The 15,922-nt window shown below is 39.0% G+C and overlaps 1 protein-coding gene across 5 annotated transcripts in view; it reads right to left on the minus strand.

Moving 5' to 3' along the window:
• Window positions 1-1,283: 1,283 nt before the first annotated feature.
• The window catches only part of LOC112502739 (rho GTPase-activating protein 7-like), a 38,021-nt gene continuing 23,382 nt past the window's right edge, over window positions 1,284-15,922 (minus strand). For 4 of the 5 annotated variants that reach the window (XM_025106735.1, XM_025106733.1, XM_025106734.1 and 1 more), the window contains 7 exons: window positions 6,119-6,179; window positions 5,947-6,030; window positions 4,778-4,891; window positions 4,517-4,686; window positions 2,944-3,013; window positions 1,818-2,012; window positions 1,284-1,678 (listed from right to left, as the gene is read on the minus strand). In XM_025106735.1, the coding sequence (XP_024962503.1) occupies window positions 1,502-1,678; window positions 1,818-2,012; window positions 2,944-3,013; window positions 4,517-4,686; window positions 4,778-4,891; window positions 5,947-6,030; window positions 6,119-6,179 (871 nt within the window). In that variant the 3' untranslated portion in view covers window positions 1,284-1,501. Of the gene's footprint in view, window positions 1,679-1,817; window positions 2,013-2,943; window positions 3,014-3,928; window positions 4,259-4,516; window positions 4,687-4,777; window positions 4,892-5,946; window positions 6,031-6,118; window positions 6,180-15,922 lie in introns of those variants that run through there. The other variant, XM_025106737.1, reaches the window with a different exon arrangement.

Below are 15,922 nucleotides of genomic sequence, written 5' to 3' on the forward strand. Positions count from 1 at the left end.
CATGGCCGTGGCATGGAGACACAAGAGAGTGGCCTAGGCATGGCATGGCCGACCGATGCACACCCATGGACCAAAAACCCCTAGCGGCCGACCGGAGATGGGTCTAATTTCTGTTTTTTTATTTGTTTTGTTATTAGTTAATATGACAAAGTGGCTCTAATATCACTATATGGTTTCGTTTTAAAGTAACCTTATAAAAAACGCAATGGGAATTAAAATTTGATTTAGTTAGGTTACTTTCTTTAGAAAAGTTTTCATAAAAATAAACCCTTTTCGGATCAAATGACACATTTAACTGAATCTAAACAAACCATAGGGTGCTTATATGTTACCTTTAGGATTCATATTAGATTCTGACCGGAACACAGGAAACCAAAAAAAATTTCATCTACAGCAATCCACACACGAACATACCTGGCTCAAAGAAGTGCTAGACTGTGAGCTCGAAACTCTAAAATCTAGGTGGCATTTGGAGTTATAGATTATCCACAATTCTCAAATATGAGATCGACCTGTTATAATCCTTAAGCCTATCTATTAAAAGCCTGTCAAATCTAATATAAAGGTTTTGTTGATTTTATTAATCATAAAAAAGTTATATGTAAATGCAAATACACGTAAAGCCATGTAATTATCTTAATTGTACTTTTATCACATACGTTAATTATTCTGCTAGAATAATAATTAATAACCAACATGATATTGTTCGGCTTTATGTTTATCCAATAATCATATCGAGGAATACATATTATTTATGTACGACCCTATAAATTTACGTACTCCTTAGTAGTACTACTATATAACACTTGTCGTGGACATAAAAACTTACCACATGTAACACAAAAGGATTACATATGAAGGATACAAGAACATGTTGTCTAGGAACACCACCAACATTTTATTAACATCTATGGTATTGGGACGAGGGATCGTGTGAGAATAGAAGTTACGGTGAGACCCAATTAACACTCAATGAACCCACTCTTTTGTGGTTTAAAACATTCTTATAGGAAAAACAAGTGTAGGAAGTGATAAGACAAACACAATTGAGATACAACCAGTTAACTGATTTTTACCAAGAAACCGGTCAAGACCAGGATTGGAGCGGGGGTTGTTCCTAGGACCCATCGGTTTGCCCATTTTGTCGCTCGATGTCATGTTTTGAGCAATAGAGTAACAGAAGGTACGTTCGCAATGCGTACATCAAACCATTTAGAGTTGTTACAAGACACACGACCAACAAGAAGGTAATATATAAAAAAATGGATGCATAATAGATAAAGCTATCATGTCACAAAAAGCATAACATTCATTGATTACATTCTCGAATAGCAAGATAATAATGCTTTTATGATAGACAAATACCCACTCGCTACACATGATAAAACAAATCATTAAAATGACAAGGAAATAGACGATGAAAAAAGAGACTAGAAAAGCATCTACACTCCACAAAAATAAGGGATATACAAATGGAGATAAATGTCATTTGCTTATGGTTCTAGCGCGGAGATGATTGTTTATACATAAAATCTTGGGAGGATGTCCCGTAGTTTAAATCAAGATTGTGAAGTTGTTCCATAAGCTGAGAGCGTCGTTCCTTGAAGAAATCAAGTCGGGTCGTTAACTCCACCAAGGTGGAAGATGCAGCCGATGGGTGTCGTGGATAGTCGATTACCTACAAATTTCAGACCTTCACGGTCATACACAATCCATGTGGTGTTTCTCATTTAATCAATTTGTATTACTTTAGTCTAAATGGTTCCAACATGAAGGTTTTCATTTAATGCATTTATGGATGTAGTAGAGTCTCTAACCTCTGCTGGTCTGGATGAAGATGGCAGCGTGCTGGCAGAATTCCCAAACTCATCCATGGATAAACTTGTTGATGCCTCGGTACTTCTAGTGTTGCTCGAGTCTACCAACTGCTTACGAGCAGGCTGCCTACTGCTGTTACCAGATGTTAATGCTTGTCCTTTGAGATTTCTCAACTCCATTCCCAGTGAATTTTCCTATATTAAGACGATTCTATTACTAATTTATCCCTTAACTTCTCCAAGTAACCCATGCAAAAGGTCAAATGTGTCTTCTTTTTCGAAAAGGGTATACAAAAGTAATATCTAATAGAGAATGACATCAGACCCAAATATTAATGGCAGTTATACATGGAAAATATTTACACCTGAAAACTGCTCAACACATATCCACTACTAATTGAACATTGTTCAAATGAGGATGGAGGTGAAATTTATCCAAAGTTAGGAAGCATCACTTTTTCAGTTACATACTGGAACAAAAGGATTAGTGATTATACTCATATACCATATCAATTATATCCAATTTTAACAATAGAGGCCATTGTCTGGTTTATTAATATCAATATATAATCACCAAAGTGAGCATAATGTCCAATTAGTAGTGTTGGAGATGCATAGAATCAGCCTCTTTTAAGATATAGTACTAAGATTTATCAATACGTCAACGTTTTCTAATTTGATTCTTTCAAAAGGGTACTCAACTTTCAACCACTTTTCACAGACCGGAAATGATCTGCCCCTGATTTCTATACTTTACCAAGGGAAGGGTTTGGTTGACAATGTGATACATCCCTCAAACTCAAATCATTGAAATTATAATCTAGGTATCCCATTTTAACTAGATAAAATATATGTAAACACCATCAATGTTCAGACTGTCATCCAATCTCCCTGGATAATTTAGGTCACAATTTTCTTCTCAACAAACCTTTCAGCTTGCTTACTTTTTGTAAGGTTATAGGTTGTGTCTAGAGAACAATATCTCAGAAGTGGATATCATGATTTATTTGTACTTGATATATGGTTCACATTTCAGTCAACAACCTTAGACACATAATACAAGAATTATGACTTATGAACATTAAAAGCGTGGCGAATTAAGCAGATACGTTAAGAAGCTAGTTACCTCAGTTCTTTGTTTCCTTTCATGGTTGATAAAAGCAAGTGTAGTATCAAAATCTTGCTGAAAAAATCTCCTGTCAAAAAAATACAGTACAAGACCAATTATGCTACATGATCCCATCGGTATATGACTACAAACATTTGTTTTGGAGTTGTTGTGAACGGTTATACTCCATATCCTATCTCAAATACATATTTTTAATGTATGGACATATGACAAAGAGAATAGGATGCTCAACATGATAGATATTTACCTATTCTTTTTGATGAACAGAACCATAGTATAGCTAACAAGGTTGGGGCCAAGTTATGACTAGTTGATTGAAGATGTATGTATGTATGTATATATGTATATATATATGGGTGGGTTCAACACTTCAAAAAAGAAGGGAACCCATCCGAACCGTCCATCTGTTTTAATCCAATAGTTGAAAGTAATAGGGGCGGTTACATTTTGCCAAAACTACATCCATGATTGAAAGGCGATCACATTCACTTTCACACACAACCTGTAACCCCGTAGTGTGAATGATTCACATGTGCATACAGCCCAAAACCCACAATATGAATGATCCACATGTGCATACAGCCTAGAACCGCCACACCATAATGAGGAAGAAAAAATGCTGACTTTTGAGTATTGGTGAATCATTCACATGTGCATATAGCCCAGAAATCCCCTATGTAGATTTGGAAAGAACCATGTTTTTTTTTAATATGAAGAGTCATTCAAATGAACCACAAGGGTGGTGCCTGGTTGGTTTGAGCTTGGCTCCAATGGTCAAAAGTACCTGGAGGTCCCAGGTTCAAATCCAAGGAGGAATAAAAGTCCCCCGGTGGCCACGGAGGTTCAAATGCGGTGACTCCGGGCTATCTGCAAAGCAGGTGGTCACCCTGGGATTAGTCGGCTCGCATAGCGGGTTGGATATCCAGGTTAATAAAAAAAAAAAAGTCATTCAAATGTGCATCAGCCCAAAGCCCCCATACGTAGTTAGAAAAGGTAAATGTTTAAATATGGTGAACCATTCACATATGCATACAACCTAGATAACCCATATGACATTTGACAAGAACCATGTTTGTTAATATGATGAGTCATCCATGTACATGTCCATACAGCCAAGAAACCATGTTTGTTAATATGTAGATTAATGAAGAACCATCTTAGTTCAACTTCAAAATACCAAAAGGAGGAGCCCATTTGATCCAAATTCCTTTAGGAATATTAGGGAGACCATAGGGATATGCATTACTTGGAAACAAATAGATAATAACTAAATTTCTCTGAATAGGATCACTCATATACATGTGCACAGAGCCTACAAAAAAAAACAAATTTTAGTCAATAATTTTCAAAAATAAGCTTGTTATTCTAACAAGCTTGTTTCAACATCCGTTTAACATTTTATTATAATCTTCACACTTTTCCCGAAATTTAGATTTATGCACAAGCCCAAATCTACATAAATAATATATATATATATATATATGTGTGTGTGTGTGTGTGTGTGTGTGTATTTACAATTCATTCCATAATACAACAAAAGCATGAATAACATGGTAAATGGAGCACTCACTGTTGAGGATTATGGTTATGGACATGTTGGTAACGATCAGAAGCATCCGAGAGAGAGCCATAGTGATGTTGGCGTTGTTGATTAAGTTGATGATGCAACTCAGCCACTTTTTGCTTCAATCTAGCCACATCTGCTTCAGCAAGAGCAATTTCCTCCAGCTCAGCCCTTGTCTTCATTTACAAGAAAATTATAAGAAAAAGACCACAAAATCTTGATAATTCAGACACGACAAATAGAGAACAAGAAGAGATGAGCAAAAACCTTTGAATCCATAGTACGGGATCCAGAAATCTGTCCAGAAGACATGCTTAATCCAACTTCTAATGCAGCCCTTAAATCCCTCTCAGCTTGTAACTGCTCCTGAAGTCTTGAAACCTGACATTGGACAATCATCCTCATTAATCCAAATCAAGCTACATAAGTTTTTAGTATCATATACACAGGTAAAGTATCTTTAACGTAAATGTACATCTCCCTTCAAGATGGACACACAATCAGAGTGTTACCGGAATTTAACCTTACATAAACAAGAACGAAGTCAAATGGATGCTTATGGATAACAGATGACCTACATTCATAACCAAAAAGAACACCAAACCAAACAAATGCAATATATCATGCTCGAAAGCAAGGTCTCGGAGGGGTGATCTGTACGCAGACCTAACCTATACCCCCAGAAGGTAGAGCAGCTTTTTCCGTGAAGACCCCCCGCTTGTGCGACCTACATTCATCTGTACTAAAATCAAAAGCGTAAACCAAGTTGATCCCGAAACTTTCATTCTGTAGTCCACTTACTAAAATTTCATGAATCTAATTCTCAGATTGTAAGCTTGAACTACATAAACTATTTCGGAAAGGGACTTAACTTGGTTCTTCATCATATAAGAAAAACTTGAATTCCACTAACAACGTTTTAAGTAATTCGTTATAGTTCTTGTACTCATATTGTATCCTTACGACGTAGGAGCCACTAAGTTTCCCAAGGCCAAACCACCAGAATTTAGGTATATCATGCCATCTAAGCTTGTTCCTTGCATAAAGAGCAATTCTTATGCTCACCTCTTCTTCCACAGAGTTTACACAGTTATATGGAAGAACTTTTCAAATGGCTTCACAAGCTAAAACCATTGTGGAACTTCAAAGAAAACTAATACTATCATCTTTTTTCACAAATCTGAGGGCGTTACGTCAAGTTCAAAACATCATATTCCAAGTGAATAACATAGGGAGTGAGGACGAGGAACAATATAATTATTCTTCTTTGAAAGGTAAGCTTCTATGAAGAGTATCAAACTCAATGAGGCTTCCACTACTGTAGGCAGTAAACTAGGAGCAGGGTAGGAGCAAAAGTAGAATCACAAGTTGATTAACATACATAAATATGCAAAAACTGAAATAGCAATGGCATTCAACTTGAAGAAAGAGCATACATCTTGCTCAAGAGCCAAACGACGTTCATGCAGTGCTTGTTTCCTTCTTTCCAGGCTAGCTTGAAGTACTGCATTCCCTCTAGCCTAATATTGATGAAAATTAGATACTATTAACAAAACTCTCATCATTGCGGACATTGCACAAAAAGTACCACAATATCTATAATGTTACCTCCTTTGCAATTCTCTGCCGCAAGTCGTTTTTCGTTAGCTCAAGCCTCTGAATAGCAAGTCTAGAAACACATAATATATCAATCATAAATATCAAATTCTGGAAACAACTAATAACAAATTGAACTAGATTAGATATCATTTTGAGCAAAAGATAATAAACACATACATATGCATGCATGCATGCATGCATGTATGTATGTATGTACATTTAACACACATATATATAACAATTCTCAAGCTGGAGCATAGACATGAAGTATGATCAACTAGCTTCATACATGCCCTATTTTAACCCTATGAAGGGGATAGGTATCAACAACCTCATCTCACATGTGCTCATATTACACGTGGCACCTGGATAAATAGAAAAAAGCTCGCAAGAATATTCAGTGTCGGAGGATAGATGTGATAAGTTGGAAACAGTTTCTATTTTACTTTTTCCCACCTTGAGGACAATGTGGAAGTTTGGTGGACAGGTATTGTTATACCCTAATAATAGTTGTATATGTGATGCGTGATCAGAGCAAGCGCATTCTAGAAAGCTCCAGAACATGTAGGTGAGAATTGTTAGTTTGGGTGGGAGGTTCTATTTAGCATACATCAGCAATTAGTATAAATAAGAGGAGGGAGGTATCAGGACGGGATTCGGTTTTGTAATCACAAATTGGGAGTTGGCCTTTGGTAGAGACTCTGACCTCTCAAAAATCGGATAGTTTTCTTGGTATTGAGCTATATTCTGAGGAAATCAGAATATGAAAAAGTCTGTTCTTCTAGGTGTACATCAGTGCATCATGTTAATGTACAACAGATCACATTGTGAAGCATCCCTGAGACACCTCAAGATCTAGAATACAGCATCCCAATGACTAGTATGAGGAAATACAAGAATCAACTCAGCACTAAGAAGTAATGGGCCAAGTGATTGGAGGTATGTCTGCTTCCCAACTGGTAGTCGCTCATCTCGAAACTCACCATTGCAAGAGAGCTGCAACAACAGTATCTAACATCCCTGCTCGGCAGGGAACGACCTACTAAACCCCGAGCGGGGTTCCGTGCACCTGCTCAACTTATTTTTGTAAGTAGAATTTCTTTTTGGGTTATGAAAGGGTACCTTGAATCCGAAGGGACAATCGAAACTGAAGGAATAAGAAACCCACATGGGCCTAACAAACTCTCGTAATATATACCCAAATGCACCATAATACACATGGTCCCTAGCCAACTACAAAGGGGACTTTACACTCATGTTCAGAGGTAAAGACAACGTATATGTGACTGTCAACACACCGGTCAAACACTTAAAGCTCTTGCACTTAACCAAGTTCAATGATTCAGAGGGCCAAGTTCCATTCGCAATAATTGTGTTCATGTAACATTGACAAGTTCTATCATCATCCATTCCAACTTCACATAAAATACAAAGAACAGGGTGGCAACAAGAACAAGATGAGTATCAATATGTTCCTTTTTCTAATTCACCTGAAAGGTAATTAAAGAGACGTCACAGAATTGGGTCAACAAGAGCCAAGGGAACCTCAACTGTTAGTGTCAATACATAATGTTTGACAACCGAGTCTAGTCCTTGACATCACCTTATTGGAATTTCATTTAATGCAACTACATATGTAGACCAAAATCACTAAAAACACCACTATTTCATTCCTTTGATTATACTCTTCATTTCAGTTGAATCAAGAAGTTGCAGAACTACATACTCCCTCCATCTCAAATAAATGTCTACAATGATAAAAAGGCACACAATTTTTCGAAACAGTAATCATTACACTTTTTCATTAACTAAAGACAATATTATCCTCAATAATAGAGGGAGTAATGAAATTCTCATCTCATAATTAAGGGTAGAATTGGAAAGTAGACACTTGCTTTTGAAAGTGGATGCGTATTATGGGGCATACTAAGATAGAAATATGGACACTTATTTTGTGGACGAAGGGAGTATTTTCTAACAATTTTGCAATTCTTGGTAACACAAGGAACCCAATAGACACTCATCAATACATGAAATACTTGGAATGCGAGCAACCAGGCAATCGAGTAGCTCATGATGCTATACACTACAAACTCTTGAAAGAAGAGAAATGGCAACACAATCAGATCACAATTCATTCTCAGTAAGAAGGTAACAATCAACTTCCAAGAAAGCAGCAGAATATGCAAGGATAACAGAAATCAGAAGAAGAGTAACTAGCTGCCTTGGTGAGAAGTGATCTCTGCTAACTATGATGTTGGAGCCAAATGACCTCAGGCTACTGGGAAAACATGACGAAGTCAACTTCGATGACATCTAAGAACTGTAATCACAATTTGACTAATGAGGCTGTGATTATAAATGATGATAAAGGCAAAGCCATCCTTGTCGACAGTAAGAAGGAAAGTAAACGTGGTGAAGGAAATCAATGCCAGGAATGGTGGTCTAAAGCTTTGATTACTGATGTTAGATTTTGCGATGAGTGTCAGATTTGCATTAAGAGTCTCAGCTTTGGTGCCATGAGAAGTGAAGGCACCGAATAGGATACTCTACCATTGAAAGAAAAGAGCAATATGCAGAATATAGATCAAGCAATCATACTGAGACATCAAACCTAAATAGCTTAAATATAAATACAGACATAAATGCACATACAAAAATGCATACATGCATGCACACACACATATGTAGAAACATACGTACATGATACATACATAACAACCATCAATGAATTATCGATAACAGAGGGCAATGATTATACTTATTTCACCAGAGACATAAAAGGGACCAAGCTTTAGAGAAGCCAGTGTCTCTTATTTATACTCCTTAGTAATCAATTTATTCTAAATAACAATAAATCCTTCCTTACATACTAAATGCCCAAAATCAGTTAAATACCCCTTTTATCCTCATCTAGAACCCGAAACGTACTAATGGGCCTTGGCTCAAGTGTGTGCATAACATTACCCCAACCCCAAGACAACCCCCTTGTCTCCTGATGGATAGAAAACATAAAATGACTGATCTTACCTGGTAACACTTCTACCCAACCAGCTGCCATTAAATTTGTGCCTTCCCAATTGGTCAATACTGACAAGAGGCTCTTGAAATTTATTTTGCAAAACCGATGTTGCTTAGTCATTTTTAAAGAGGAGGTTACTTCTTCATTGAGCCAAGGGTGCGGTTCCTTCCATCACTTGTCACTAACATCTCTTCCTATACACCTGAGAACAACCTATTCTTTTCACCAGAAGAGTCGAAACACAGACAACAGAAAGCATGATCAGAAGCCGGGACAGTTCGCATTGACGACATTAAAACTACTCACCAGTTGGTCGCTTTTCTAATGCAAAATCAAGAACTGGACTTAAGAATTCTGCAAGTTCACGAACATCATTCACAGAGAATTTGAATTTTTCAGCGAGTAACCAACTGAGGCCAATTTATCAATCTACAGATCCATTTGAGGTCACCATATCTGTCAATGTACTCGTTGGATTGAAGTCCTCCAACGGATATCTTTTCAAGGCATCTTTCTTAGCATTAAAGCAAGGTGGTCCTCATATTCGCTGAAACCAGGTCCATTGGAAGCAACCATCATCTCCTCGATAGCAAGCTCAAAGGCAGTGCAAGCAAATGACCGCATATCGACAGAATACGTATAGCCCAACTTATAACTAATGGACCTTATATTGTCTTGTTTGAATCTCTTTTGCAATTGGTGCACTAGCCCAACCATTGCACTAGCCCCTCATGCATTTCCAAGATCCCCAACTTTGCATCTAAAATAAATCCCATCTAGACATCTTTCCATTTTGCAGTCCGTGCTCCCCCTCAAATTGAAACCACTCATGGTGATATCCGAGCTACCACCCTTCCAGCCTTTAGATTTTCTTCAATAGCGTTAACCGCAGCTCCACCATTCAAACCTCCCTCAAGTCTACTAAAAATGGGCTATGTTTTTTTTTATCTAATGGGGTATTTTGAAGGATTTATGGTCAAAAGAAGAAGTATCTTTTCAAGTTTTAGGTCAGTATAGATTATAGCAAGTTCTCTTTGCAAATAGTTGTGTTGAACAACCTCATCTGTGTCCCCGGATGAAGATGATACTTATAAAGAGAATGAGAAGTCACAAAGAGATTCTTTTTCACTTTTCGTTGATTCGCTACATCAATGATCAACGTGATATTCTGCTGAAACTAAAAAGAATTGGTGAGACATAGGTACTGAAGAGGTCAAGGTTTGTAAGGTAACTGGACCTAGGTTGCTTTAGGCCGTCTCGTGGTCCATGTGTATTTCGGCTGATCTTGTGATAGAAAAATAGAAGATCGATGGATCAGATTGAATCCCCTCACCTATCTTCATCAAACTCGGAGGTGAGGCCCCCTTGCACGGCGTTTCTGTTTTTTTGAGCGAGACTTCGGTTATGGAAGACCCCCCCGCTGAACTAACCTTGGAGGTTGGGAGTACACGCAGGTTTGGGTCTGGGTCTAGACAAGAATCCAATTATCCCGTTTCTGGATTGTTGGTAGGTAGATTCTTTGTTAATCTGTCGCCTCTAATGTAAAATAGGTCATTTGATGACACTCCTCTTACTATAGATTGATACGAAGTCAAATATGAGAAGAACAGAAAAGTAAAAGATGGATAGAAACGAAGGTTTGATTGCAACTAAAAACGGAAAATTACCAAAACAAAGATGATCACCGAACGAGGGAAACTTCCCTCTCTCAAAGCGAGGAGCTATGAGCAAGTAACTATTTAGAAAAATAACGGAATGCCTGTAAGCTAAAGGTATCCCCCCTATTTATTAGACATATTCCCAAAGCAAGGTAAAACTAAACCTTATCAACTAAACCTTATCAATTAAACCTTATCCTTTCTTGGATAAACCTTATCCTTTCTTGGACCGTCTTGCATATACCTTTAAAACTTTGGGCTTGGGTAAAACATCCAATTTAGGAGGATTCATAACATTACTCCCTCCTTCCAATAAAGTCTTGTCCCCAAGACTTAGATCCGGAAATTGGCCCTTGATTATGCTAGCATCCTCCGACGTGGCTTCTTCTCGGACCAGCCCTTGCCAACGAATTAGCCATTGATCCACTGATTTTCCGTCTTGTTCCACTGTACGTCTCACACAAATCTCCTGCGGCAACAGAACATCCTTGCCATCGAATTCCAACTCAGGTGTTAAGAGTTGTGTCACCGTAGATGACATCACAGCTTTTTTAAGTAAAGAGTTATGAAATACGGGATGGATACGTGACGTCAGAGGTAATTCCAGTTTGTAAGCAACTGGACCGATTTTTTCGATAATCTTGAAAGGTTCAAAAAATCGAGTTGCTAGCTTCTGATAAATTCGTTTAGCAACTATCATCTGATAGTATGGTTTTAGCTTAACATATACACCCATTCACCAATTTGAAAAGTAATATCTCGACGCTTTTTATCAGCTTGTTCTTTCATCAACACTTGCGCATGAGTTAGTTGCGTTTTGAGTTGCCTCAAGGCTTCATCTCGATCACGTAATTCCTCCCCCACAACTTCCACTCGTACTTCCCCCGGAAAAAATTGAACCACCGTCGGCAGTTTACGGCCATAGACAATTTCGAATGGTGATCGACCCGTAGAACCGTGAAACGTCGAGTTATACCAAAACTCGGCCCACGAAATCCACAATGCCCACGAACGAGGTTGATCAATGGCAAAGCACCGCAAATACGTCTCTAAACAACGGTTTATCACCTCTGTTTGACCATCCGATTCCGGATGATAAGTGGAGCTCATGTTTAACGTCGTTCCTTGCAAACGTAAGAGTTCTTGCCAAAAATGACTAAGAAACAGGATCACGATCGCTAACAATTGATTTAGAAATTCCATGATGTCTAACTACTTCCCGATCAAAAACTTCTGCAATGGATTTAGTGGTATAAGGATGTTTGATTAGAATAAAATGGCTGTATATAGACAACCGATCAACCACTACCAAAAGAGCATCATATCCTTTAGACTTGGGTAAACCCACAATAAAGTCCATAAATAAATGTTCCCAAATCACATTAGGAATATCAAGAGGCTGAAGTAACCCACTTTGAGACGTTAAAGTAGCCTTAGATCGTTGACAAACATCACAAGCCTTCACAAATTCTTGCAACGTGGCTATCATTCCGGGCCAATATAAGTTCGTAGCCAAACACCGATAGGTACGATAGTAACCCGAATGCCCTCCCATAAGAGAGGAATGAAATTCCGTTAAGAGAGACGGAATTAGTGTGGAAGAACGAGGGATCACCAACCTACCCTTGTAGTACAACACACCATGTCTAACCGTATACCCGGAATGAGATTTCGGATCGTTCGTTAAATCCTGAATGACTTTTTGTAATCATGGATCATTTTTTGCTTCCTCCATTAAATGAGTCCCTTGAACCCAAATCGGTCCTGACGTTAATGACGACAACTCACCATCAACCGTGCGTCGTGATAAAGCGTCAGCGGCCCTGTTTTCTCGGCCCGGCTTATATAAGATATCGAATTGATATGCTTGTAACTTCGCTACCCAATTCTGTTGTCCCGGGTTCGTAATACGTTGTTGTAGCAAAAATCAGAGACTTTTTTTATCTGTATACGCACAGAATTTCGTTTCCAAAAGATACGATCGCCAATGTTGGACGGCTAACACTAACGCCATAATTTTCCTTTCATAAGCGGATTTCGCTAAGTTTTGCTCACTCAACGCCTTACTACAATAAGCAATGGGCCTTTGTTGTTGTATCAACACTACTCCTATGCCACATTCCGAAGCGTCACATTCGATTATGAAAGGAATCAAAAAATCCGGCAATGCTAAGACCGGTGCCGTGACCATAGCTTGTTTCAATTCATCGAAGGCTGATTGGGCTTTCGGACTCCATCGGAACGAGTTTTTCTTTGTTAAATTAGTCAGTGGTTTGGCGATACTACCGTAATGACGAATAAATTTACGGTAGTAACCCGTAAGACCCAAAAATCCACGAAATCCTTTAATCTGTTTTGGGACTGGCCATTCCAAAACAGTTGATATCTTCTTTGGATCCATTGCCACACCTTGTCCATTGATGAGATATCCCAAATAATCGATCGACGTTTGTCCAAACGAGCATTTTTTCCAATTGACCACAAATTGATTTGAGACCAAAATGTGAAGAGCCGTACTCACATCTTGCAGGTGTTGAGACAAAGAAGGGCTATAAATTAAGACATCGTCAAAGAAAACCACAACAAACTTTCGTAAGTAAGGACGAAAGATGTCATTCATAATAGCTTGGAAAGTGGCCGGCGCATTAGTGAGGCCAAAAGGCATCACTAAATACTCGTAATGGCCATCGTTAGTGCGAAACGCTATCTTCTCGAGGCTGTCGGGTTTCATACAGATTTGATTATAACCAGATTTTAAGTCCAACTTCGTAAAGAAATGGGCTCCGGATAATTCATCAATAAGCTCATCGACCACCGGAATCGAAAATTTGTCGGGAATTGTGGCTTTGTTAAGAGCATGGTATCAACACACATTCTCCACGAATCGTCTTTTTTTCGAACTAAAATTACCAGGCTCGAGAATGCACTTTTACTAGGGCGGATCATCCCTAACGTCAAAAGTTCTTTAACCTGTCTTTCAATCTCTGCCTTCTGAATATGTGGGTACCGATATGGACGAACACAAATCGGAGACGTAGGAGACGCTAGAGAAATTCCATGATCATATGAGCGAATAGGAGGAAGACCCGTAGGGTCTCGAAAAACAACCGCAAACTGCTCTAATAGACATTGTAAGTCAAATTGCTGCTCCTGAGATAATGTGTCGTCGTCCTGTTTACTCGACTCCCCAACATGTGCAACATCCCATAACCTCTTATGAGGTTCCTCTAACTTCAACCAAGTGTGAAGAGAAGCTTGCTTAACCTCCGAATTAGATAACCCCTGGATACACACCGAATTTCCAACGAACAAAAATCGCATTGACTGAGTTTTCCAATTGTGTACCATTTCTCCCAATGTTTTTAGCCACTCCATACCCAAGACTAAATCGAACTGTCCCATTTCAAAAAGCAAAGCATCCACCACAAACTCACAGCCGCTAATCAAAACCGGCAATTCCGAACAACGTTGATTCACAAGAATCATATGTCCGTCTCCCAGAGTAATGTTGATACCCGAGAGAGACGTTATTCCCAATGTCGTGACCAATTTATGGGATACAAAATTATGTGTTGCCCCACTATCCACCAAAATTACAACCGGTATTCCCGAAATAGCACCTTCGATCTTCAAAGTTTTACCTCCCGATTCTGCCGTCACTGAAGTGCCCTGATACTCCAATACCGTACACGACCCCATCGTTGGTGGTTCCACTTCGTCTCCCGAATTATCCTCCAATACCTCCATCGCCCTGATTTCCCCACTATCATCGACAATTTCATCATCAGCCAACAATGGAACTCGCAATTTACCCTCTGGGCATTTGTGAGCTGGACCAAAGGTTTGACCGCAGCGAAAACATAATCCCTTCTTGCGGTGATCCTCCCATTCAGTACGAGAAAGAGATCGAAACCCTCTGTTGCGATTTCCTGTTGATATCTGATCAGAGAACGTGATCGAAATAGGTCGTGTAGATGAAATCGATGGATTAGGTACTGATCTACTAGGATTAAACCGAGGAATTGAGCCTTCGTCGTTAGGCCCAGAATAAACATATCCTTTAGCATCAGATCGGCCCAAAGGCGACTTCAGGTCGGAACGAAAATTCGATCCAAAACCACTTCCTATGTTCTGATAACGAAAACGAGATTCGGAAACAGTTATCGAAGAACACAACATTTGTTTAACATCCTTAGCCAAATACCTGGCGTCCAGACGGGATTGAGGATGATGAAGTCGAACCCAACGTTTTACCTCATCGCATAAACCAGCGACGAAATATCCCAAGGCTTGGGACTCTGGCAAACGAGGAATTAACGACAATAGGTATTCAAAATCTTCGATGTACTCATGAATGGAGTTTAGCTGCTGAAGCGTTGCCAACTACTCATAAGGATTCTGAATCTCCAACCCGTTGAAACGTTGTAAAAGCTCTTTGGTAAACTGCTCCCACGATAATGGTACATAGAGCTCATTGACAATAGAAAACAAATGTTGAGCAACCCCCACCATGCTCAATTGTGCCAATCGGATGCGTAATTGAGGGACAATTCCGTGGATCACAAAGTAGAGTTCCGCTTTTTTGATCCAACCTTGAGGGTCGAAACCCGAAAACTCGGGTAATTTCACCTTCTTTGTTGCCCAAGGAAGATGATCAGATGACGATCGATCCCCCTCCTTATCAAAAGGAGAAGTCATTTTTCGGTGTGAGAAAAATTTTGATTCATCCTCCTTCTCGAACAAACCAGATTGGTCTCCCGGTCCATCAACCGAACGTCTGTCCTGATCCACTTGATCCGATTCCACATATTGAATGACCGATTTGATCTCGGTCATATCAGCTTGAAGTTATCGAATCTGTTCCTCATGACTATCCAATCGATTTTGCTCAGAACGAGGGACCATTGTGAATTCCGACAGATCAATGGCAGGTCGGACCAATGATATGAAGTCAAATATGAGAAGAACAGAAAAGTAGAAGATGGATAGAAACGAAGGTTTGATTGCAACTAAAAACGGAAAATTACCAAAACAAAGATGATCACCGAACCAGGAAAACTTCCCTCCCTCATAGCGAGGAGCTATGAGCCACAAGTAACTGTAGAAAAATAACCGAATGCCTACAAGCTAAAG

The sequence above is a fragment of the Cynara cardunculus genome, unplaced genomic scaffold (assembly GCF_001531365.2).
Source record: "Cynara cardunculus var. scolymus isolate 2C unplaced genomic scaffold, CcrdV1 Un_Scaffold_1833, whole genome shotgun sequence".
NCBI lineage: Eukaryota > Viridiplantae > Streptophyta > Magnoliopsida > Asterales > Asteraceae > Cynara > Cynara cardunculus.